The 24,111-nt window shown below is 42.3% G+C and overlaps 2 protein-coding genes and 1 pseudogene across 3 annotated transcripts in view; 1 reads left to right on the forward strand and 2 right to left on the reverse strand.

The window, feature by feature from the left end:
* The window catches only part of Cse1l (chromosome segregation 1 like), a 38,291-nt gene extending 19,153 nt beyond the window's left edge, over positions 1 to 19,138 (forward strand). The window contains exons 8-25 of the mRNA XM_021194632.2: positions 892 to 984; positions 1,088 to 1,255; positions 1,348 to 1,477; positions 2,967 to 3,032; positions 3,804 to 4,006; positions 4,576 to 4,660; positions 5,917 to 5,978; positions 8,436 to 8,572; positions 9,605 to 9,708; positions 10,968 to 11,065; positions 12,386 to 12,536; positions 12,654 to 12,862; positions 13,774 to 13,871; positions 13,964 to 14,049; positions 14,585 to 14,666; positions 15,906 to 16,052; positions 17,190 to 17,421; positions 18,500 to 19,138. Of these exons, the coding sequence (XP_021050291.2) occupies positions 892 to 984; positions 1,088 to 1,255; positions 1,348 to 1,477; positions 2,967 to 3,032; positions 3,804 to 4,006; positions 4,576 to 4,660; positions 5,917 to 5,978; positions 8,436 to 8,572; positions 9,605 to 9,708; positions 10,968 to 11,065; positions 12,386 to 12,536; positions 12,654 to 12,862; positions 13,774 to 13,871; positions 13,964 to 14,049; positions 14,585 to 14,666; positions 15,906 to 16,052; positions 17,190 to 17,421; positions 18,500 to 18,589 (2,241 nt within the window). The 3' untranslated portion in view covers positions 18,590 to 19,138. The remainder of the gene's footprint in view (positions 1 to 891; positions 985 to 1,087; positions 1,256 to 1,347; positions 1,478 to 2,966; positions 3,033 to 3,803; positions 4,007 to 4,575; positions 4,661 to 5,916; positions 5,979 to 8,435; positions 8,573 to 9,604; positions 9,709 to 10,967; positions 11,066 to 12,385; positions 12,537 to 12,653; positions 12,863 to 13,773; positions 13,872 to 13,963; positions 14,050 to 14,584; positions 14,667 to 15,905; positions 16,053 to 17,189; positions 17,422 to 18,499) is intronic.
* A 54-nt stretch (positions 19,139 to 19,192) lies between these two features.
* On the reverse strand, positions 19,193 to 20,207 carry LOC110318069 (annotated as a pseudogene).
* A 1,196-nt stretch (positions 20,208 to 21,403) lies between these two features.
* Positions 21,404 to 24,111, reverse strand: part of Stau1 (staufen double-stranded RNA binding protein 1) — a 45,751-nt gene continuing 43,043 nt past the window's right edge. Inside the window, exons 10-12 of one of the 2 annotated variants that reach the window (XM_029536205.1) lie at positions 23,906 to 24,028; positions 23,467 to 23,552; positions 21,404 to 22,936 (exon numbers count right to left, since the gene is read on the reverse strand). In XM_029536205.1, coding sequence (XP_029392065.1) covers positions 22,921 to 22,936; positions 23,467 to 23,552; positions 23,906 to 24,028 — 225 coding nt within the window. In that variant the 3' untranslated portion in view covers positions 21,404 to 22,920. The remainder of the gene's footprint in view (positions 22,937 to 23,466; positions 23,553 to 23,905; positions 24,029 to 24,111) is intronic. The other variant, XM_021192007.1, reaches the window with a different exon arrangement.

Below are 24,111 nucleotides of genomic sequence, written 5' to 3' on the forward strand. Positions count from 1 at the left end.
TAGTTTTTCGAGACCGGGTTTCTCTGTATAGCCCTGACTGTCCTGGAACTCAGTTTGTAGACCAGGCTGGCCTCAAATTCAGAAATCCTCCTGCCTCTGCCTCCTGAGTGCTGGGATTAAAGGCGTGTGCCACCACGCCTGGCAAATCTTAAAATTGTTAAAATTAGATGTTGGACAGATGGTTTGATATCAGAACTGGAGTTATATGCAATTGTGAACTGCTTTGTGGTACTGTGAACTAAAAATTAATAAGCCATTTTTCATCACTTCTCCGGAAAATTCTTTTTTCTTCCCCGAGACAGGGTTTCTCTGTGTAGCCCTGGTACTCACTTTGTAGACCAGGCTGGCCTCGAACTCAGAAATCCACCTGCCTCTGCCTCCTGAGTGCTGGGATTAAAGGTGTGTACCACCACCACCCAGCTAGTTCAGCATTTGTAAGTGCTCCTTGGAATTTGACCCCAGGATACACACAGTGGAAGGAGAAAGTCCGCTCCCAGATGACAGAAGTGTGAACACATGCAAACAGAGACAAAAATTAATAGTTAATGTAATTTTTAATTTTTTTAATTTAAAACATATATTTGTGTAAACGTGTGCCATATATTTGTCTATGGGGCCCTGTGGAGGCCAGGGTGAAGTTACAAGTAGTACTGAGCTACCATGTGGGTGCTAGGGACCAGAGTTAGGTCCTTTGATTTTCAGAGGCATATGCATGCAGTACAGACAGCAGACTTACCAGATTATTCAACTGCTACAGTTGCGGCTGAAGTATAGTTTTCAGATAAAGTCTGGACTTGAGCCTACAGACTTGAGCAAACATTTGGCATAGTTGGGAAATTTGTTAATCTATTCATTTTAATCAAAAATCTCAAGTCTATGGTTATTCTTCAGGATCTTCCTGAATTCTTTGAAGATAATATGGAAACTTGGATGAACAATTTTCATACCCTCTTGACACTGGATAATAAGCTCCTACAGACTGATGTAAGTACTTCACTATTGCCAGTCTTTCTTTCCTCAAGAATTATTTTGGGCCAGTCTTGGTGGTATACGCCTGTTTTGAGTTTTGTCTTTTCTCTCATGTAAGGATGAAGAGGAAGCAGGCTTACTGGAGCTTTTAAAGTCTCAGATCTGTGATAATGCCGCTCTCTATGCACAGAAATATGACGAAGAATTTCAGCGGTACCTCCCTCGATTTGTCACAGCTATCTGGAATTTACTAGTTACAACAGGGCGAGAAGTTAAATATGATTTGGTAAAATGAGGGGGAGAGATATCCTTGTTTGTTTCAAACAAGAAATAAATTAGTGTTGCTTTTAAATATATTCTTTTTTTGTTTTGTTTTAGTTGGTTAGCAATGCAATTCAATTTCTGGCTTCAGTTTGTGAAAGGCCACATTATAAGAATCTGTTTGAGGACCAGAACACGTTGACAAGTATCTGTGAAAAAGTTATTGTGCCTAACATGGAATTTAGAGGTAATTATGGCAAAGTGGAAAGAGTTTTCGGGGGGAGTAAAAACTGTTCTTTAAAGTGGACAAGCCATGGAGATGTCCTAAGTCCACAGCTTAGCTCTGCACTCCTCCTCTTGCTTTAAAGATGTTTAGCATCAACTTAATAAGATGACTTCTTTTGATTATAAGATTTAATTTTTTTAAACTACCAAATAAAACGTGTGTTTTCTCATTTATTGCTGGTTTCTCAAAGGTAGAAAATGTAACATCTGTGAAATGATTGTTGCAATGATTGTGTGCGTGCACGTGTTGTGGGGTTTTCTTTTATAAAAATATTGAAGCCGGGCAGTGGTGGCACATGCCTTTAGTCCCAGCACTTGGGAGGCAGAGGCAGGTGGACTTCTGAATTTGAGGCCAGCCTGGTCTACTGAGTGAGTTCCAGGACAGCCAGGGCTACACAGAGAAACCCTGTCTCAAAAAACAAAAAAGTTGAAAAATAAAGTCTCAAATTCATGAAATTGTTTTAGTATTTTATCTATTTTTAATATTTCACTAAGGTAAAGTGTTTTTAAATAGTTAACTTGAAGCTTGACCCTATTTGTCTGTTTAATGTGGAGAGCCCATATTTCTGCCTCTTACTTAGGCAGTGTTGTCCATCATCTGCCAGGGTCAGCTGCAGCAGAGCAAGGAAACTAAGGATAATGTCATGTGGCATTTTTTTTATTTGTGAGTTTTTTGGGGTTTTTTTGTTTGTTTGTTTGGTTTTTCGAGACAGGGTTTCTCTGTGTAGCCCTTGCTGTCCTGGAACTCACTTTGTAGACCAGGCTGGCCTCGAACTCAGAAATCCTCCTGCCTCTGCCTCCTGAGTGCTGGGATTAAAGGCGTGGGCCACCACACCCGGCTTTATTTGTGAGTTTTTAAGGCACATTTTATACATATATGTATGTGTGTATATTATATAGTATACACACACAGAGACATGCATATATATTATGTATGTGAGTACACTGTAGCTGTACAGATGGTTGTGAGCCTTCATGTAGTTGTCAGGAATTGAATTTTAGGACCTCTGCTCACTCTGGTCAATCGGTCGGCTCCAGACCAAGGATTTATTTATTTTTATACATAAGTACATTGTAGCTGACTTCAGACACACTAGAAGAGGGTGTCAGATCTCATTACAGATGGTTGTTAGCCACCATGTGGTTGCTGGGGTTTGAACTCAGGACCTTCGGAAGAGCAATCAGTGCTCTTGTCCCCTAAGCCATCTCGCCAGCCCCTGCCACATATTATTCTGATAATGTCTTACCCACTTGTTTTTATTACCACAATGATTTATCAAATTATAGTGAATATAGTTAGGTTTTGTTTTAATGTTTAGTGTGGCTTTACTGCTGTAATCACAGTGAAAGAAAAACTTGCTTGTAAAGCAAAGCAGTTCTGCTTGCTTGGTGTAGAATCTGATAGCTCGTGTTCTCCAGAGGCTGTGTTAAGTTCCCTGCTTTCTCTGTAGCTGCCGATGAAGAAGCCTTTGAAGATAATTCTGAGGAGTACATACGGAGGGATTTGGAAGGCTCTGGTATGTATTTGGGTTTTAAGTTAATAGTCATCTAGCAAGTTATAAAGCTTTTTCTTTCTAGTAAATGTGGGAAGTGCTTAAGAGTGTAATTTCAGCTTTCATTAGCAATGTTTTCCTTCTCTAAACCTACCCCTTTGTCAGTTAGTCTCACACTCATATATATATATATATATATATATATATATATATATATATATACACACACACACACACACACACACAGTTTCAAAAGCGTAAGGGGATTAAGGAAGATGCTCACATTGACTTCTGGCCTCAAAATACCTGTGCATGCACAGAACATACGTGTGAGTACACCATAGACAACAAAGTTCAGCACCATCTTCAGCTAAGCTGGATGCTAGGGATCGATCCTGTCTCAGAACACTCAATTCTTAGAGACTCGGGAGATATCTCATCTCTCAATCCTCACATTAATTACTTGGGTTCCGTCCCTGTTGAAAAACAAAAAGCGCTGGGCAGTGGTGGCGCACACCTTTAATCCCAGCACTTGGGAGGCGGAGGTAGGCGAATTTCTGAGTTCGAGGCCAGCCAGAGAAACCCTGACTCGAAAAATCAAACAAACAAACAAATAATGTTAATCCTCTTTCTTGTCAAAAATATTCTCTGTAGGATTTATGATATTATGACCACTTTAGCTTCATTCTCATTTTGTGTTTCTTAGAGAAAAAAATAGGTTTTTTATTGTGTTGCTGATAGTTTCTGGACTGGTTGTTTCTTTTTTCCAAGATACATTTTCTTTCGGTTTTATAGATATTGATACTAGACGCAGGGCTGCTTGTGATCTTGTACGAGGATTGTGCAAATTTTTTGAAGGTCCTGTGACAGGAATCTTCTCTGGTTATGTTAATTCCATGCTCCAGGAGTATGCAAAAAATCCATCTGTCAACTGGAAACACAAAGATGCAGCTATTTACCTTGTCACGTCTTTGGCATCAAAAGCCCAAACACAGAAGGTACAGATCTTCTTGGTGGTTTTGTTTCTGAAACATATTGGCTCAAAAAGAAACGATGTGTTTCTGTTAATGCAGTCTGTTGTGCTTAATAGACTCCTTCACAGTCCTTCATGTAGATGAACCGAGTCCTTGCTCACCTCTGGGTTCATGCAGAGACTGTGTATAGACCATTAACTCAGGAGGTTGTGTGTTGCCTCTGGGCTGGAGGAGAATTTTGAACTGAAGACTAGCCGGGGCTACATAATGAGACCCTGGTTCAAAAAAAGGAAAAACTGGATGGAGAGATGATCAAGATGGCCTAGTGGTTAAGAGCTCTGGCTGATCTTCTAGAAGACTGGGGTTCAGATCCCAGCACCTACATGCTGGGTCACAGCCATTTTTAATTTTCATGGAACTAGACAACCCTCTTCTGGCTTTCTCAGCACCCGACACACATGAAGGCAAACATTCAATCTCATGAAATGAAAACAGAGTATTTAATGAAGTGTTCTAATCCGGCTTTGATGTGGTTTTCTAAAATTGCTTCTATTTCTGATACTGTTATTTTACTGTTATATATTTCCTTTCAGCATGGAATCACACAAGCCAATGAACTTGTAAACCTAACTGAATTTTTTGTGAATCACATACTTCCTGATTTAAAATCAAATAATGGTGAGTTTTGTAAATTTGTTTCTTTTCTGCAATTTACAATGTTATACCTTCACTTTTTGCAGTAGTAATAGTCAGAGGCTCTGTACCTTGTTCATATTATTGGCAATTATTACGTGGTCCCTCCAGCTTCTGTCTGTAAAACTAACTTGATGAAGAATATGTTTTTGTTGTTTCTTTCTTTTTGGCTTTTCAGAGCGGTTTCCTGCCTGTCCTAGAACTTGTTCTGTAGGCCATACTGGCCTCAAACTCAAAGTGACCCACCTGCCTCTGCCTCCCAAGTGCTAGAATTAGAGGTGTGCGCCACCACTGCTGTGCCAAGAATACATTTTTTATTACAAGAAACTAGAAGTAAGGAGACAGAACCATAGTCAGCTTTGTTACCCTGATGTACTTTATTTTCTTTCCTGTGTGAAAAACATTAAAATAAAATATAAATTTCAAGTTAGGTATGGTGGTGAACACCTTTAATCCCAGCACACATTTAAATGCAAAACACTCAAACATGTTAAATTTTAGCCAGTCATAGTGACACATACTTTTTAATTCCAACACCCAGAACGTAGATATCTGTGAGCTCAGTCTGACATAGACAGCTACAGCTACATAGCGAGACCTTGTCTCAAAAAAAGCAAGTAATTAATTTATTGGTAAAAATAAAAGTTCTCATGCAGATGTAGTAGGGTATGTCTGTAATCCCAGCATTTTAAAGCTAAGGCAGTAATAATAGTTCAGAGACTTCTAAAAGCAACAGGGCAAGTTCCAGGCCAGATGGAGATAGATGAGATTCTGTTTCCAAAAACAAGGAAATCAAATGTAGTTTCAAAGGATGTGAGATTGGTAAGGAACTTTTCTACATTTGTGAGCGTGGTGATATAAATTGAGATACTTGTTTTAACAATTTTTGTAGGTTTGTATGCAGCCAGACATGGTGGAGCATCCCTTTTAATTGCACACGAGGGTCAGCAGTATTGTAATGAGCTTCTGTGTGGCTATATCCTTCGCTGGCTTTATAATTAGTGTTAGCTGACCAGCATTTTATCATCACTAATTTGCTTTCATTTCACTAGAGGAATTGAAAGCAAATCGCAGCTGAGTGAATTGAGTTTAGATAGCTTAATTGTTGGGACATTGACATTCATGCACATCAGCTAACTGGTCATTTGACCAGGAGTAGCTTGTTTAAGCTCCGATGTCTGATTTGTCAGTAATCTTCAGATCTTAAGTAATTGTGGTTTTTGTTTTTTGTTGTTTTTCAGTGAATGAGTTTCCTGTGCTTAAAGCGGATGGTATCAAATATATTATGATTTTTAGGAATCAAGTAAGTAGTGCTTTCCCCCTGCCCCCACCTTGATTTTGTTTTGTTTAGCAGCTTCTTTAGTCTACTGTGCAATCAATATTGGACATCTACATCTAGCCAAAAAAATTCTTCAGTAACCTGTGATTCCAGATGATGCTTAATTTCCCTTAATTATCTTGTCTTTTTCCCTTGTCCTGGGAACTGAACCCATGGACTCACACATGCTAAGGAAGCATCCTGATGTGTTGATCCATATGGTCCTCTCTGTATCTTGTGTTCTTACATAGTTGTATTAAAGACTAACCGGAACTCTGTCTACAGGTTGCTTTAATTCACCTGTCTGGTTTGTCCTTCTTCACATTGGAGTGAGCTCTACTTGCTTTTACTGTTAGGACAATTCACTTAAAAAAGTGCAGTGTTGCACACTGCTTCTGGCTTAGTGCATCCTCACGGTAGTGTCTTGATCCTCTAGTGTAGTTTGAATTAATATGTGTATTTGGGATAAATGGGCATGCCGCAGCATAAGTACAGAGGTCAGAAGACAAATGGCTGGAGTGGTCCTCTACTGACATGTGGACGGAACTAATGTCAGGCATGGCCGCAAGCATCTGTATTTCCATCTTGTTGAAGCTGACGGCTTGATTTCTCCCAGGAGAGGAAAAATACATCATGGATATACTTTGTCGTATTACTTATGTTTTCTTTTATTATTTGTGTTATTATCCAAGCACTCAATGACAGCTGTCCACTTTTAGAAATAGCATGTTATCAGTGGGTTCAGGGGAAAAGCTCACCATCGTCTCTTCTTTATATAACATTTTAATGTTTTGCATATTCGTAAGTTTACTTACAAAATACACACCTCATGATTTTTACTGTATTTTAACATTACTACAATGTTGTCAGTAGATAATATAATTGTCAGTCTCTATAGAAAACATACTCTTGTAGGTTATCTTAACTCATGCAGGCTTTGGGATGTTTTAGCTGCCTATTTTTGGCTAACAGGCTTCTGGCATATTGCTTCTGTGTCTTCTTTATATAGACTCTAAAGTCATTGCTAGTTTTTCTCAAATGATGAGATGTTCCAGATTCATCTTTTACATTCCTGCTAGACCTGGCTAGCCCCTCTGGAAGGTAGAAATGTAAAGACCACTGTCTGCAGCCAGCTGTGGCTGCCCATACATGTACTCCCAAGACTCGGGAGTCTGAGAGGCAAAGGCAGGGTGACCTCCATAGGCAAGGCCACTTAAGGATGTCCTGTCTCAAAGGAAAACAGCAACTTAGAAAAGACTGCCAAATAGCTCCAGGGTTATCGCCAACGAAGTATTAGTGCTTCTAGGCTTCTTCTCGGGGAAAATTGAAAAGGAAATAAATCACTGTAGGATAATTTTTTCTTTTGATTTGGGGTTTGCATTGTCTTCACAACAGTGTCCAACAGTTTGCCTAGACTGGCTTGGGACTCACTATGAGACTAGGTTGGCCTTACATTTCAGATACTCCTTCCAGGAATTAAAAATATGCACCACTATACTCACCTTTTATGTAACTTAAGTGATATTCTATTTATACTTAATTCCTTAATTTACCCTAACATGGAAGTACAAGGATGTCTTCAATTTGTGTTATGTGTATGAGAGTTTTGCCTACAATGTACAGGTAGTCCATGTGTGCCTGGTGCCCTTGGCTGTCAGCAGAGGGCATCAGATTCCCTGGTACTGGTGTTACAGATGGTTGTGAGCCACCATGTGGTTGCTGGAGATTGGACCTGGGTCCTCTGCAAGAGCAGTCAGTGTTCTTAACCTCAGAACCATCTTTCTAGTGCCTATCTGTGAATGTTGACACCCTTGGCAGATAATCTAGTTAAATACTTGCAGTGTGGAGCCAGCAGGATGACTCAGCTGGTAAAGGCATCTGTGGTCAAGGCTGGGAACCAGAATTCAATTTTGAAAATCCACATAGAAGAGCGGTGCCTCCTGCAAGATGTGCGCTCTCCTCCACATGCTCAAACACACAACCACAATTTTAACTACCCTATGTAAAATAACTTGGAATTATTTTAAAGTATGGTTCTTAAAATTGTAGAAAGCTGTTTTTCAATATTTTGGTGTGCTTACTTATTTTAAGATTCTGTCTTCATCGTGATAGGAGTTCAGAAAAGAATGGGGGGGCCACAATGGGGTTAATGGCTAGAGAAGGGGCTCATACCTGTCTATACTCCAGTTCCAGAGGATCTGACCACAGACCCCTGGATGCACATAGTACACACTCATACACATGGAGTAAATAACTCTTTAATAAAACGTGATTGCGAATCCAGCCATTCAGACCTCACTTTATCAACAATACAGCCTTTCACAGCACAGCAGAGGGGGGAGGGGGTGTGTGGTCCTGGTTTTTTAATGTCAGCACAGTGGCTTTCCATTTCTTTTTCTAAAAAGTAACATTGGATTTAGAAGATGTGTTAATGTTTTTCAGGTACCAAAAGAGCACCTCCTAGTCTCTATTCCTCTCTTGATCAGTCACCTGGAGGCAGAGAGTATTGTTGTCCACACTTATGCTGCACATGCTCTCGAAAGGCTGTTCACTATGAGAGGGCCAAACAATACCACTCTGTAAGTATTTGATTTCTGAGTGTTTCCTGTACATTTTAGATTAAGCCAGAGGGCATACCTTACTGGTCTGAGATGTCTCAGGGTGTTTTCATAATGTCATTAGTATTTAGAAAAACTTATACGTGTAATTTTTATTCATCTAACTTCTCTTTTCAAAAGGATGTTAGGCAACTCACAAAATAGACTCATTCTATTGAATTAGAGCAGAGTAAAATAACAATTGTGAGGTTGTTGAAAACAAACAAATGCATGTCAGGTGGCCTCATATAATGATGAGCCTGCTGGCTTTATTTGAAGTCTTGTCAGCAGCCAAAGGAGAGAGGGAAACATGGAGACTTGAGTATTTATTGAGAGTAAAGAAAAGGGCTTCATTAGACAGTGTGTGGCAGCATGTGTCTGCAGTGTCTCCCAACTGCTGTTGCACATAGCTCTCTTGTTCTCAGCTCTGAGATACACTTAAGTTGAATGAATCATTATTTGGGTGTCAGGAAAGTAGCTCCTGTGGTCTGATGCCAGATGGAATGCAGAGGAGGGTCTTGCATGACTGTCACCATTTTTCAGTGTTAGGTCTTGAAACCAAGTGCTAGGTAGACATGGAACACAGTCTCGGGTTCTGATCTTTACCCAGCCTTGAACACAAACGCTCTCAGTGACCACTCAGGGTGAGAGGACATCTGGGAGGCGTCTTCAGGCCCAGATGTGAATGCAGAGATCATTTGCTGCACCTTCAAGAAAAGAAGGTGGCTGAAACCCTTCTGATTCTGGGCACTGTTCTCTGTGGTTGCAGACAGGAGCAGGAGGACACTGAGCTCACTGGTGTGTTTATTCGTTCAGTTATGTTTGACCTCGTTGTGTCATTAGGAACTGAACATGAGCGCATGTAAGCAGTTACTTCCTAGATGTGCCCACAATTGTCAGTGGTGAGCGATGGCTCATTTTATGCCAAGAAGTGTGATGTAGTGTTTGCCCAGGGTACTCCACGGTGAAAGGCTGAGAGTTCGTAGTGACTGAAAGCTGTTTTCTCATCTATAGTTTTACAGCTGCAGAAATCGCACCGTTTGTTGAGATTCTGCTAACAAACCTTTTCAAAGCTCTCACACTTCCTGGCTCTTCAGAAAATGAATATATAATGAAAGGTAGGCCGTTTCCCTGGTGTTCAGACCATAACTATCTAACCTCAGATTACAAAGTAAACACTCTGTAGTTATACATCAGGTTTCCATACTTCAAAAACTAGGTACTGTCTGTTCAAACAAAAAATTTTCTGCTTTTTTTTTTTTTTTGAGTAAAATAAATGTTACTTTGTTAACTAACATTTTACTTTTGACCTGTAGCAAAATTTAATTTTTCCTGTCATAGAGTTATTTTCAGAGTTATTTCAAATTAGCTCATGAAATAGTGTCTGTTGACTCTGCTCTGCTGAGTATGGTAGAGCAGGGCCACCTGTACACTCCCGGGGTGCTGGCGCAGGATGACCTGCCATGTGCTGCCCGAGGAGAGCTCGGTGCCAGCTTTAACTTCTGGAACAGTCTCCTCACTGTCACATCTCAGAGGTCTCTATTGCTTTCAAAATCATGATACATGCATGCTTTCCAAAGGAACTCGCTGAGGGGAATGTATGTATATGTGACTTTAAATCAAGGTGGATATTCATGGGTTTCAACAACATGAGGTGATCTGTGGTCTGTTACTGTGTTGCCGGTATGCATGGTGTTGTGACCTTTTCAATAAATATTGTCACATCCTCTGAGTACCTTACCTCAGGCTGGGTTGATGTGAGTCTTTGTTCAGGTAGAGGACATTTCACAGGCAAGAAAAGTGACATTTCTGCTTCTTAGACCAAGCATGTGGTAGTGGGGCTTTGTGGTCAACCCTGATTCTGGAAATGAACCTACAGGGCTACTGATGAGCCTACATGAGCTCACCAGTGTACACCTCTCCTGTGCTCTGTGCTTTTAGGTACCTGCCTGTTGCTAGGCAGTTTTTACAATACGGACTCTGGCTTCATAAGTTATTTTACTGTGTTTAAGAAGATTGGTAGCTGATGTTTGCCTTTAGTTTCCCATGAGCTGAGACTGTGTTTCTTTTAGACCGTGGATAACAATCCTGCCAGTGGTTTCTAATTAAAAGAAGATAGTAGGGCTGTTCCCTGAACGTTCTGGTTCTCTGTCCTGGCCACCCCACTTCCTCCTTCCTCTGTCTGCTTCTTTATCTAGTAGTGTTTCTGTTGTCCCTTTTTAAATTCTTTCACCTTTGGGTCTTGTAGAAGTGCTTTAGTATTTTCCACCTAAGCCTGATATAAAGTGAAAGGAGACATTTTTAAGTGGCCCTTCCCTCCAGCCGCTTTTATTGTAATGGTTGATTGAACTGTCTGTGCTGTTTTTATATTTTACAGCAATCATGAGAAGTTTCTCCCTCCTGCAAGAGGCCATCATCCCCTATATCCCTACTCTCATCACGCAGCTCACACAGAAGCTGTTGGCTGTTAGTAAGGTAACAGCCACCTAAGAAACTAGGTTGCCTTTTACGGAACATTTACTCTGTGTATGTGTGGGCGTGCTGGGGCCATGCTGTGTGGAGGTGAGAGGACCGCTTACAAGAGTTCTCTCCTTACTTCATGGTGGTTCCAGGGATCAAACTCAGAATGGGAGGCTTGTCAGCAAGGACCTTACCTCACCAGCCCAGGGGATTGGTTTAACTTCCTGTGTACTATCTGCACTCAGAGCCCTCTGGCACCAGGCCAGGTGTTGTGTGAGACCTGTGCATTCTTCTGACCTCACTTTGGTATACTTTTGTGAAAGAAAGTCTGGGATGCACAGTGGGCTGGAAATTTACCACCTCTCAGTGTGGGCTCAGAAGCCAGTAAACAGTTTATGTTCTCATAACAAAACGGACAGATGACACTGTGAAATTAAGAAAGCGTATGACCCTACATTTATTTTAAGTAGAGCAAGATAGGATCTGCACTAATGGTTTAGAAAATGACCGACTTCTGTGTCTGTTCTTCCTTGCATTTATGTCCATTACGGAAAGTACTTTTTGGTTTTTCGAGACAGGGTTTCTCTGTGTAGCCCTGGCTGTCATGGAACTCACTCTGTAGACCAGGCTGGCCTTGAACTCAGAAATCCACCTGCCTCTGCCTCCCGAGTACTGGGATTAAAGGTGTGCACCACCACGCCTGGCCTCACTTTTTTTGGGGGGGAGGGGGGTAATATGTGTATTTGCCTGTTTGTCTGTGTACCATGTGCATACCTGGTGCCCATCAAGGTCAGAAGGTGTCAGATCCCCCAGAACTGAAGTTTACAGATGGTTGTGGGCCACCCCATGAATGCTGGGAAACTAAGCTGGCCCTCTACAGGACCCGCTAGTGTCCGTCTACAGGACGGAGCCATAGCTTCAGCCCTCCTGCTATTTCATGTGATTTAATTTTGCTAAGACAGGGTCTCAGAACTGGTGTGGTGTTACACGTCTTTAATCTTGACACTCTGGAGGCGGAGACAGGAGCATATATGCAAGTTCAAGGCCAACCTGGTCTACAGAGCTAGTTCCAGAACAGCCACCAAGTCAGGGTCTCAGTATGTAGCCCTGGCTCACCTGGGACTGGCTATGTAGATCAGGTTGGCCTGGAGCTCAGAGAGAGAGGCCTTCCATAGTACTAAGATTCTACCGTGCCTAGCTTTAATGCTGATATTTTAAAAGGAGCAGACATGTATTTTTACCTGTTTTTAGGAGGGCCAGGCATATTCTGCTCTGGGTGATACATAATATAGTCACTTGGATTGTTGAGGTGGTACTTTATGTTTGTTATTTCAGAACCCCAGCAAACCGCATTTCAATCACTACATGTTTGAAGCTCTCTGCCTGTCTATAAGGATAACCTGCAAGGCTGAGCCTGCCGCTGTCGTGAGCTTTGAGGAGGCTCTGTTTCTGGTGTTCACTGAGATCTTACAAAATGATGTGCAAGGTGAGCTAGCGAGGCCTTGTCTTTATATGGTGACGCGATTGGGGTGGTTATAAAACACTGCCCTTTGTCCCCGAGCCCCACATGGCTGCCACTAACAACTCTTAATTTTTTCAACAGAGTTTATCCCATACGTCTTTCAAGTGATGTCTTTACTTCTGGAAACACATAAAAATGATATCCCGTCTTCCTATATGGCCTTGTTTCCCCACCTCCTTCAGCCAGTGCTCTGGGAAAGAACAGGGAACATCCCTGCTCTAGTGAGGCTGCTCCAGGCATTCTTAGAACGAGGCTCAAGTACAATAGCAACTGCTGCAGCTGACAAAATTGTGAGTCCAGTTACTAATAAAAAACTTAAATTTTAAGATCTTTGGAAAAACAAGGAGTTAGTAGTTTTTTTAAAAAAAATTTCCTTACAATAATTCTATGAAATGAGATGTGATTGATAAAAATGGTAATATATACTTTATTGATACCAGCTATTACTTGGGAATTATAAGGGCCAATAGGTTAATTTTAAAGATTTAACTATAATGGTTTATTGTGGTAAGAGACTGTTGAAGTAAGTCTCCAACCCCAATAAGCCTGTGCAAAAAAATATAACTTATTATAACATTATAAGCTATATGCCTAGATTTGGCAGAACTACCACTATACTAATCTATTCCCCAGCTATGAGAGCCCTTGCTACTTGCAGCTTCTCCAAGCCATGTGGTTCTGTTCCTTCCTTCCTTCCTCTTCCTCCTCCGTTCTTTTTCTTTTCCTCCCTCTCTCAGACCTCCACCCCCACCTTTCCCTTCCACTACCCAATCACAGGCTCTAGCCTTTATTTGACCAGTTAGAATGGGAAGAAAGTTCACATGAACTGAGGACGTGGATGTGATCCACTCCTAGTGTGGGGCAACCTCTCTTGAGGAAGCAGAATTAACAGAATACAAACTGCACCAGGGCAGCGTACAACAAGAAGGTGTCATCCTGCCCCTTTTATAGTCCAGAAATAACAAGCTAGAAAAGGCTGGGGGTGGTACAGATGTAATCCCAACATTGGGGCATGAAGGCAGGGGAAATAGAAGTTCAAAGTCATCTTTGGTTCTTTGTAGCCTATGCTTCCTGATTCTCAGTCCACTACTCTACCACCTTCACTGGTCACATTGTCCAGTAATAGCGACTTTCTAAGAGAGCAGCCTGTTGAGCCCTGTCTCCTCTCTGAACACTCACCATTTGATCTGCTTTGTTGCAGCCTGGATTACTGGGTGTCTTCCAGAAGCTGATTGCATCCAAGGCAAATGACCACCAAGGTTTCTATCTTCTCAACAGTATAATAGAACACATGCCTCCGTGAGTCCCATTAACCCTCTGCACTGATGCAAAGATTGTTTCATGTTCATAAGGGACTGAGCTGATATCTGTACTTCTCTTCGATCCCTTAGTGAGTCAGTTGACCAATATAGGAAGCAGATCTTCATTCTACTATTCCAGAGACTGCAAAACTCCAAGACCACCAAGTTTATCAAGAGTAAGCACATCATTTGGAAAGGGTGGGGACATATATTTTGAGACTCTTATAGGTCATAAACATTACATATAAAATAACCTGAAAAAAATTGGGTATCCCAAACGCTAACTTAGTTTGAAATGCATTATGTTGCTGGGCAGTGGTGGCGCTGCCTTTAATCCCAGCACTTGGGAGGCAGAGGCAGGCGGATTTCTGAGTTCAAGGACAGCCTGGTCTACAGAGTGAGTTCCAGGACAGCCAGGGCTACACAGAGAAACCCTGCTGTCTCGGGGGAAAAAAAAGACACTCTGTTCCAAAGTCTGCTTTAGGGAAAGAAACACTTTTCAGTAGAAACAGTGATATATGTGGAGAGGTGTAAGTTGGGGATTTCGAGTAAAACTGTAATACAAACGCGGGGGTAGGGCTCTCTCTGTGGGGTGTCTTGGAAGGCAGGTGCTAACACAGTGAACTTTCCAAGCTGAGGCATTCCCTGGCAGACTGAGAGAGTTCCCATTTCAGTGAAGTCACTGCTGATACTCTTGTTTTCTCTCCACAGGCTTCTTAGTGTTTATTAACTTATATTGCATTAAGTATGGGGCACTGGCATTACAAGAAATATTTGATGGCATACAACCAAAGTAAGTTGTGACTTTGTTTATAAGAAGAAAGTTATTAGACCTCTTTAATATAAACCAGTATGTGTGTTAGTGGTGGCTTTTTTTGTTCTGGTTTAGGGATAGTTTGTGGTGGGTTTTTTTTTTTTTTTAAAGATTTATTATAAATCTGAGTACACTGTATCTGCAGTACACTGTAGCTGTCCTCAGACACACCAGAAGAGGGCGTCAGATCTCATTACGGATGGTTGCGAGCCACCATGTGGTTGCTGGGATTTGAATTCAGGACCTTTGGAAGAGCAGTCAGTGCTCTTAACCGCTGAGCCATCTCTCCAGCCCTAGTTTATGGTGGTTTTAGAAGTGCTTCTGGACATAGAAAAACTGATGTCCACATTTCCAAAGTCTTTGTCTTCCGGCATTCTCCGCTCAGTGTCTGAGAAAGAATGCCTTGTGCAGGGTTCACAGCCTGGCACAGAGACACCCTTGCAGTTGGTGGAACTTAGTTGTGGCTTTGTGCAAAGAATATGTTTAGTTGTGTGACTCTCAGAGCAGTGGAAGGCTAACGTATGAGTAGAGGGCAGGGTTAGGGGAAGTTCTGTGGGCAACTCTCCCAGCCATTGCAGACTGACTTTAAAATCAGTCATCTTATGGTAGTAGGGATTGTGGACTATCTGAAGCTCATGTGCTGCCAGACTCAGCACCCTTCACGGTGAGCAGAGTGCTTGCCTTTGATCTTTCTGCACTCATCAGGAATAGGGATCTCATCATTTAGAATGTGAGAGGCTTTTGACTCAGTCAAGGACTAATCAAACGCACTCACGTACTTATGCCAGCATTTATGTACTGATGATAGTTAGGCAAAGAAAGATGGAGCTCCTGATCCAGGCCTGCCACAATGGTCCTTGCCAGTGGTGGCTGCTCTGGCTTTTGTATCTTAACCATGGTCTTAATTTCTTGAGCAACTTTAAAAAACTTTTTTTAAAAAATTTAACAATTTTTGAGTAACATTTTAAGCAATTATTTTTTTCTCCTCACTTCCCCCCAAAAGCTGCAAAGACTGCTTAAGAGAAGGTGTAACACCACAGCACTGTTTAATCAGCAGGAACAATAGCAGTCGGTCTGAGACAGACTTCACGGGGGTGCTCTTACTGTTGAGTACTGTGTCCCCTTCACAGAGTCACTAAGTATCAACTATATCTGTCTTACTGTCTGAGTATAATGCATGGTTAGTATTGAGTTAATTTGTTCTGCTTTTATTAATAGAATGTTTGGAATGGTTTTGGAAAAAATCATTATTCCAGAGATTCAAAAGGTATCTGGAAATGTGGAGAAAAAAATTTGTGCAGTTGGCATAACCAAATTACTCACAGAGTGTCCACCAATGATGGACACGGAGTACACTAAGCTATGGTGAGTATTCCTGCTGCGCGTGTGGGGAAAGGCTTTGCTTTCTTGTGGCTGCACAGTTGACTGGCTAACTCTTGGAGGGTCGGGGGAAGCAAGATAGTTGTCTTCTGATCTTGGCTTCTCCGCTGGAAACTGATGAATTCAGCATTCCTAACCCTAACCCTGATGGATTCCAGCATGACCTGAAGGCTCTTCTGGGTTCATTGGTAGATTTCCATCTGGGTCTTATACTGTTGTCCAAGCTGCCTTCAACTCAAAGCAGTCCTACAAAGACTCAAGAGGGCTAGTGGTAGATCTGGTTTTGAGTCTTAACTGTTTTTTTTTTTTCTTTTTTTTCTCTTTTTAAGATTTATTTTATATGAGTATGCTATAGAAGAAGGCATCAGGTCCCATTACAGATGGTTGAGCCACTACTTGGTTGCTGGGATTTGAACACCAGAGCAGTCAGTGCTCTTCCCAGCCCTGACTGTCTTGTAGTACAGGCTAGACTTGAACTCTACCTGTCTCTGCCTCCCAAGTACTGGTTTTATAGACATGCACCACCACTGCACAGCCTTTATTCTTATTTTGAAGAGGATATATCTCTCATAGAGATTACAGATACATTTCCATACATCCATCTCCTCCGAGAGCCTCTGAGTCTAATAAAGACTTTTGCTAGCCTCTTCCAAGTAATCCTCCTGCGATTACAGGTGTGGCCCACTATGCATAGTTTGTCTCTTGGGGCTTTGGGTTTTTGTTTGTTTGTTTTTTGTCTTTTTGTATGTATACATGTTTATGTTCACATGGGTATTAGCATGGGTTGGTGGGTAGGTGTGCTTGTCACGAGTGGACCTCTGAGGTGTCTTCCTCAGTCACACTTCACTTTCTTGAGGCTTGGTCTCTCACTGAATCTGGAGCTTGGAGATACCTTTATGGATTCTCGGAAACTGACTCTAGATGTTAATCCTGTGTGGCAAGCATTTTATTCAGTAATGCAGAACCCTAACCTTGTATTTTACTGAGTAGCATTGGCTGGTCTGGAACTCACAGCAGTCTTCATGTCTTAACTTCCTCAGATCTAAGATTTCAGCCATAAGCCTCCATGCCTGGCTCTTAAAAGTAAATTTGCATTGGTTTTGTCTACACTGTCCAATCCAGGACTCCTTTGTTACAATCCCTCATTGGCCTGTTTGAGTTACCTGAAGATGACAGCATTCCTGATGAAGAGCATTTTATTGACATAGAAGATACACCAGGATACCAGACTGCCTTCTCCCAGCTGGCATTTGCTGGTAAAAAGGAACATGACCCTATAGGTCAGATGGTCAACAACCCCAAAATCCATCTGGCACAGTCACTTCACAAACTGTCTACTGCTTGTCCGGGAAGGGTAAGTATCTGTGTTGTTGTGGGACTCTTTGACTCTTGGGGGAACGATTGGGAAGGAAGATGAGCAGGTGTTACCCTGCTCTCTCCAGTTGAACTTAGGGAATGCTTTATTTTTTTAATAAGTATGCTGATTGGTGGTTGGCACAAGCCTTTAATGCCAGCACTGAGAAGGCAAAGGCAGGTGGATCTTGAGCCCCAGGCTAACTTGGTCTATAGAGTTCCAAAATGGCTAGTGTGGTACAGTACAGAGAAACCCTGTCTGAAGAAAACAAAATGATAACAAAGAAAATATCCAAGAAAAAATATTTTGGAGAAAATAAAAAGAAAACAGAATGGTAACATACTCAAAAATGAAGTAGTATGTCTTAATCAAAGACTAGACCTTTAACTGCATTTAGCTAGACTTTCAGGTATACTATCTGATGGGTTTTATTTTTCACACATAGGGACAACAAATCCTGGTATACCTAGTTAATTAACAATGTTTTATTATTTTTCTCTATAGCAAGTTTTATTAGGACAAGTATGCATAAGTATTTAGTCTTTGATAAGCAAAAATTTTTCTTTTGCCAAACGTGTAGTGGTTGAATCCTTGCAGTCCCAGAAAAGATGGGTGGGTAGCTGTGAGTCTGAGGCTAGCCTGGGCTATGTAACAAGATTCTCTCCAAAACTTAAAAAAAAAAAAAGTCCTTTTATCAACCACAGCACAACAGAAATTCCTTATGGATCTACCATATGTGTGTGTGGGGGGAGACCTTTGATTTTTTTTCAGGGGCCATCTACCTTATTTTTTGAGATGTGTCAAGGTCACAGAGCTACTTGTCACTTTTCGCCTTCGAAGGAATGGGTCCTAGGAAGCTAACTTAGGCTTGATGCTAGGTACCCCTATGACCACACCACAAGTACCTTTACTTGGCTGCCCTAAACCTAGCTGGTTTGAAGGTCTGAAATCAGTTACATTTGGCTCTCCAGTGGACAGTGGCTGCCTTTTCCCCACATGGTGGCAGCTTTTCATTTAGGCCCCAGTTTGTATATGTACATAAGAGCCTCCTACACCATGTGGTTTCACTCTCCTGTAGGTTCCCTCGATGGTGAGCACCAGCCTGAATGCAGAAGCCTTGCAGTATCTCCAAGGTTACCTGCAGGCAGCTAGTGTGACCCTGTTGTGAACTACACCTTCCTGACCATGCAGGAGCTGAGGAGGGTTTCTTAGGAACCACGTGGACTTCTGAGCACGGCCCTGCTGAAGCATCCCAGGTTTCCAACCTCTTGAACTTGTCACAAACTCTTACAGAGGACAGTAAATATTGCTGTAAGCCAATGAGGTTGTTTGTCTTGATCATCAATATAACTGATAACTTGTCTGGTTTGTCCTTAATGGGACAAGTATTTACAATCCCATGTATGGCCATGGTCTCTGTTGAACATTTGCACGGTTTGGGTTATTTCAAATTTTTGGCAGACCTTGACTGTGGACTTACTTTCTATTGTTTTGTTTTGTTTTGAAGCTTGTATTTCTCTTGTCCTTTGTGGGTTTTGTCTGTTTCTTTAAACTTTTATTGGACATATGAAAAAGTCTTGTTGACTTGCAATGCGCATTTCATAGTTAAAGTCTGTAATCAGCAATAAAAACCCAAAATGTGTATCTAAAAGTGTCTTCAGGACAGGATTTGGTGCTTTCTGAAACTTTGATAAAATGAAGAATTTCTTTAAATCTACTTTTCCCATCTGGACTCCATAAAAATACTAATTTTTAAATCATTTAAACTCAGAATGGTGGTTTTTATTGTTTTCTTTTTTTTTCCAGTCGATGGAAGGGGATTTTAGTTGGTCCCGGGGTCACAGGCCAGGTATGATCCCAGCTTTATTTGCTTTGACATTTTTCTTGGGGCGCAGGTTGTTGGTATGGCGCACTTCTTGCGGCAGTTGACTGTACGAGGGTGCAGGCATGCGTAGCACTTGCAGCAGATCATCTTGTCACAGTTGTACTTCTGGGCAAGCTGACGAAGGGATGGCTCAATGATGCCCCCACGCAGACGTAGCACCAGGTGCAAGGTGGACTCTCTCTGGGTGTCTGGGTGTTGTAGTCCGACAGGGTGCAGCCATCCTCCAGCTGTTTGCTGGCAAATATCAGCCTCTGCTGGTCAGGTGGGATGCCTTCCTTGTCTTGGATCTTGGCCTTGACATTCTCGATGTTGTCACTGGGCTCGACCTCAAGAGTGATGGTCTTGCCCGTCAGGGTCTTCACGAAGGAAGATCTGCATGTTGGCGTCTGCCGCCTTGTTGAAGAGAAAGAGTTTGTTTTCTTAAGAGTCTAAGCGAGCTGGGCAGTGGTGGCGCACGCCTTTAATCCCAGCACTCGGGAGGCAGAGGCAGGTGAATCTCTGAGTTCGAGGCCAGCCTGGTCTACAGAGTTAGTTCCAGGACAGCCAGGGCTACACAAAGAAACCCTGTCTCGAAAAACCAAAAAAAAAAAAAAAAAAAACTAAGCGAAGCAGTCATTCAGGCAGATCTAGAGCTTGCCAGTGATCCCCACTGTATGCCAGGCATCCCAGACTGAGTTGGGGGCTTCCTACTGACCAAGACCTGTGGAAGGGTTTAGAGCAGCCATCCTTACGGATCTTCATGTGATCACAGGCCAAGCAATTTTGTTATGGACAGCTTACCAAATTTCTCTTTCACGCATTTCTTTTGTGTGCCTATGCTGGTTGTCTTCCACAGTGAGTCTTCCTGGGCTGACCCAGGTCTGTCAGGTTTGGGTTTAAGCAACTTGTTCTGCTGAGCCATCTCACCAGCCCATGGGTTGTTTCTTAGGCATTTTTTGTTAAATCGCTTGGTAGGTTTCAGTTTTAAGATTTATTTTATATACATCTACATGTTAGATCAACTCAGGACCTCTGGAAGTGCTCTAATGCTGAGCCATCTCTCTGCCCCCAGTTTTGTTTTTTAAAGATTTATTTATTATATATAAGTACACTTCAGATGCACCAGAAAAGGGCGTCAGATCTCATTACGGATGGTTGTGAACCACCATGTGGTTGCTGGGATTTGAACTCAGGACCTTCAGAAGAGCAGTCTGTGCTCTTAACCAGAGCCATCTCTCCAGTTTTAATGTTCACCGTGGTGAGGCCAGGAAACGGAATAGGCAGTCATCTCTCTGAGAGCATTGTGGTAGATCCACTGAGCCTTCTCTTCAGCATCTCATGTTTTTTAGGTTCCATTGCTGCCATTGCTCTTTAAACAGCAATGGAAACATTGTTACTAATTTACCTTGCTTGTTAGCTTTTGAGATGGGGTGTGTGTGTGTGTACTGCCGTTTATGTATACATCATGCCTGTGCGTCAGAAGAGGACACCAAATCTCATTATAGAGGGCTGTGAGCCACCACGTAGTTGCCAGAAACTGAACCCAGGACCTCAGGAAGAGCACCCATTGCTGAACCATCTCTCTAGGTCCCCCCTACACCCCCTTTTTAAAATAATTGTAAAAAGTAAAAATAGGATGATGGTGTATGTGTAGGTTCTTTAATGTTCTGCTTGGCTGGAGAGCCGTGATGTTCATCCTTCTAAACTGCTGCTTTAGTGATTTTCATTTCATGGATATGTATGGAACTCTTATGGTGCGGTCAGAACCATGTCCACTTGGTATATTTTATTGCACTTTAATTGTAGTACACCATAGCATGTCCTCAGAAATAGTTCATGCTGTCAGGCTTGGGCACAGGTACCTCTACTTATTATCTCAACCTGTGGGCCAGGATTCCTTTAGGGATCACCACAACATGAAAAACTGTATTAAAGGGCCACGAGTGACATTGGGAAGGTTGAGAACTGCTTCGTTCCCATCCTCCCATCCGTTTAAATGTATCTTTTGTTGTTAGATTCTGAGATACCATTCTCCAATGTTTTTTTGAGACAGGGTTTCTCTGTGTAGCCCTGGCTGGCCTCGCACTCAGAAATCCACCTGCCTCTGCCTCCCAAGTGCTGGGATCAAAGGCGTGCGCAACCACTGCCTGGCCCAATGTAGTTTTTAAAATCGATGTTTTTTTGTTTTTGTTAAGATATTGTGACTCTGGTGTGCGGCTCAGTGGTAGACAAAGGCCAGTTGGCACACATTCCCTCAAAGGAACTGGCAGTTTTTCATTTTAAAGAGGGGTGCATATTGAATTCTTAGCCATTACATTTTACACATTCCACAGCCAAGCATCCATGCTCCCTTTAAATCAGTCAGCCTGGCTCAAGCTGGCCACTCCCAGTCCCTCATTGATCACACTTCTTCAGTTACTGCTCAATTGTAAAAAGACTTTCTTAGTAGCTGTTTATTTTTAATAGAAAGATCTTCTAAGAAATATTCTCTTTTAAAAAAAGGTGGAGAGGGGGATGAACCAAAAGGAGATTGATCTAGAAGTGGCATTTGAAAATAAATTAACAAAAAATTTATTATTACCATTTATTGGTGTAAGTTTACTTATATTCCATGGGTGAAAAGGTTCCAGCTAAAACCAATAGTGGAAGCAGGGCTGCACTTGGAGCCACAATGCTCTCCCCCAGGCCAGCTGACCTGCCTGTCCCTGTGCACACCAGCACCAGGAAACCTGTCACTCTTCCCCAACTTGGAGGTTGGAATTGACTGTATTGGGCCCTCTAGGGACACCAGCCTGTAGTTTTCTGGGCCCACAGGTAATGTCCTGTAGTGTGGTAAAAAAGCTACCTGCTCAAGAGACACTCCTTTTGACAATTTCTGTTACAATGGGTAAAGGTCAGGGCTCATTTTAAAGTCTGCTCCTTAAAAATAAAGTTAAAAAGGACCACATCTTTTGATCGATCTAAAGTTTCAAAGTCCTAAGCTGTCCAATTTATACAAGGGGTAGGAAGCAAGGATTCTGGTGGGAATTCCAGAACTGTTCAGCCATGCCAGAGGCACAGAATGCCACCAAACTAGGCTGCCATCTTTGCCAGTTACAAGAATGACTAGTTTCTAGACTGCTAGGTAAGTAGATGCAACTGAGGAACTGAAATGAAAATTATAGTGTTGTATCGATCAAAGGAAAAAAATGAAACTTGAAGAGAAAGCAGTGTTTACGGTGGTGCTACGTGTGGCAGAGCTGAGTCAGTTATGTGCAGAAGGAAGCACTGGTTTTTCTCTGGTGCGTTTAGCTCCGGGGCCGCTATAAGGCCTCTCTGGTGTGGCTGTCCGTGTTTTCCAAAGTATCTGAAGAAGCCAGCATGAGATTTGGCCGGGCTCTCGGGTTCTCTGTCACAATGCAAAAACAAAACTGGAGATGCTGGGGCTGGTTTCTTGATGGATGGCAGAGCACAGCATCATCACTGAGCTGCCCAGCACAACCAGGGCTACCACCTCAAGTTTCTTGTCTTTGCCACATTTTTATCCACCATGTCTTGGCCCACTGGAGTTATCAGAAATTCCAAATTTTCAAAGCAGTTCTCAGTATTTTCAGTATATATGTTGGGTTTTATAATGGTTTGTGGCCAGAAAAGGTTCAGCACCTCCCGCACCTTTAAGGAAGAAGAAATGACAATTGAAATTGAATGTTAACGTCCAAAATGCAGCTTGGTAAACCCAGGGCCCCCTGTATGGAACTGATAGCAGTCAAGTGCTGCTGATGGAGAAAGCAGAGGGATGGGTGTGTGTGTTGTGTCTGAGGACTCTGACTTACACTTGCAGGGAAAGCACCAATGCACATAAAAATTTAAACAGCTACATGAATGTCTTTTTTTTTTTAGATTTATTTATTTATTATATGTAAGAACACTGTAGCTGTCTTCAGACACTCCAGGAGGAGTCAGATCTTATGGATGATTGTGAGCTACCATGTGGTTGCTGGGATTTGAACTCAGTACCTTTGGAAGAACAGTTGGGTGTTCTTACCTGCTGAGCCATCTCACCAGCCCCTACATGAATGTCTTATTGTCAAGTTTAGAGGGGAAGGACTCTGCCTAACCAACAGTGGGTGAAGGGGTGGCACCTTCTTTTGACACTACCTGCTCACCCACACTGCCATTGCCTTCTACATGTGTTCACTTACGCTGAAACTGGTCCGTTTCCTGTTCTTGGCATCTCAGTGCTCTGTTGGTCCAACTCAGACAGCAGCTTTAAAATGTTCAGTGCAGCCTAGAAAGGTAAAGGAAGGAATCATCAAACCAGAGGGAGCAGACTAGTCCAGCTTCTTAAAACTTCCCAATAAAATGTTTGAATCTCCCATGTTTCCCTTCAAGTCAGAGGTGCCCGCTTGAATGGTGCATTATAGTCCCATCGAGTGAACACCAAAGCTCAAGTGTGCTAATTCCTCCTTTGAACAGAACTCCCCAAAGGGGGTTTTCTACAGCTGCCAGAAGTGAGGAATAGAGTAAAGAATCAGACCTGTCCACAGGCTATAGGACAACCATGTCACTCTTTCTGAGGCTACTAACACACTGAACAAGGGAATGTGCCAGCTCTTTTCAACACCTCCTGGGCCCACATACCATATCATGACAGGACTCCACATCCTTGCCAATGCCATGACTGACGAGAGGTGGCTGTGAGGAGCAGTTGATGAGAGATACACACTCGTTCTTGTTGTTCTTGGGAAAGTCTTTGTATTCAACCTAAGGAAAAACAGCAACCCCTTGCATGTCTGCCCCAGACCAGAATCCTCCAGAAGCCTGTTCTCCCATACTCCTGTAGTGGC

The sequence above is a fragment of the Mus pahari genome, chromosome 3 (assembly GCF_900095145.1).
Source record: "Mus pahari chromosome 3, PAHARI_EIJ_v1.1, whole genome shotgun sequence".
Lineage (NCBI taxonomy): Eukaryota > Metazoa > Chordata > Mammalia > Rodentia > Muridae > Mus > Mus pahari.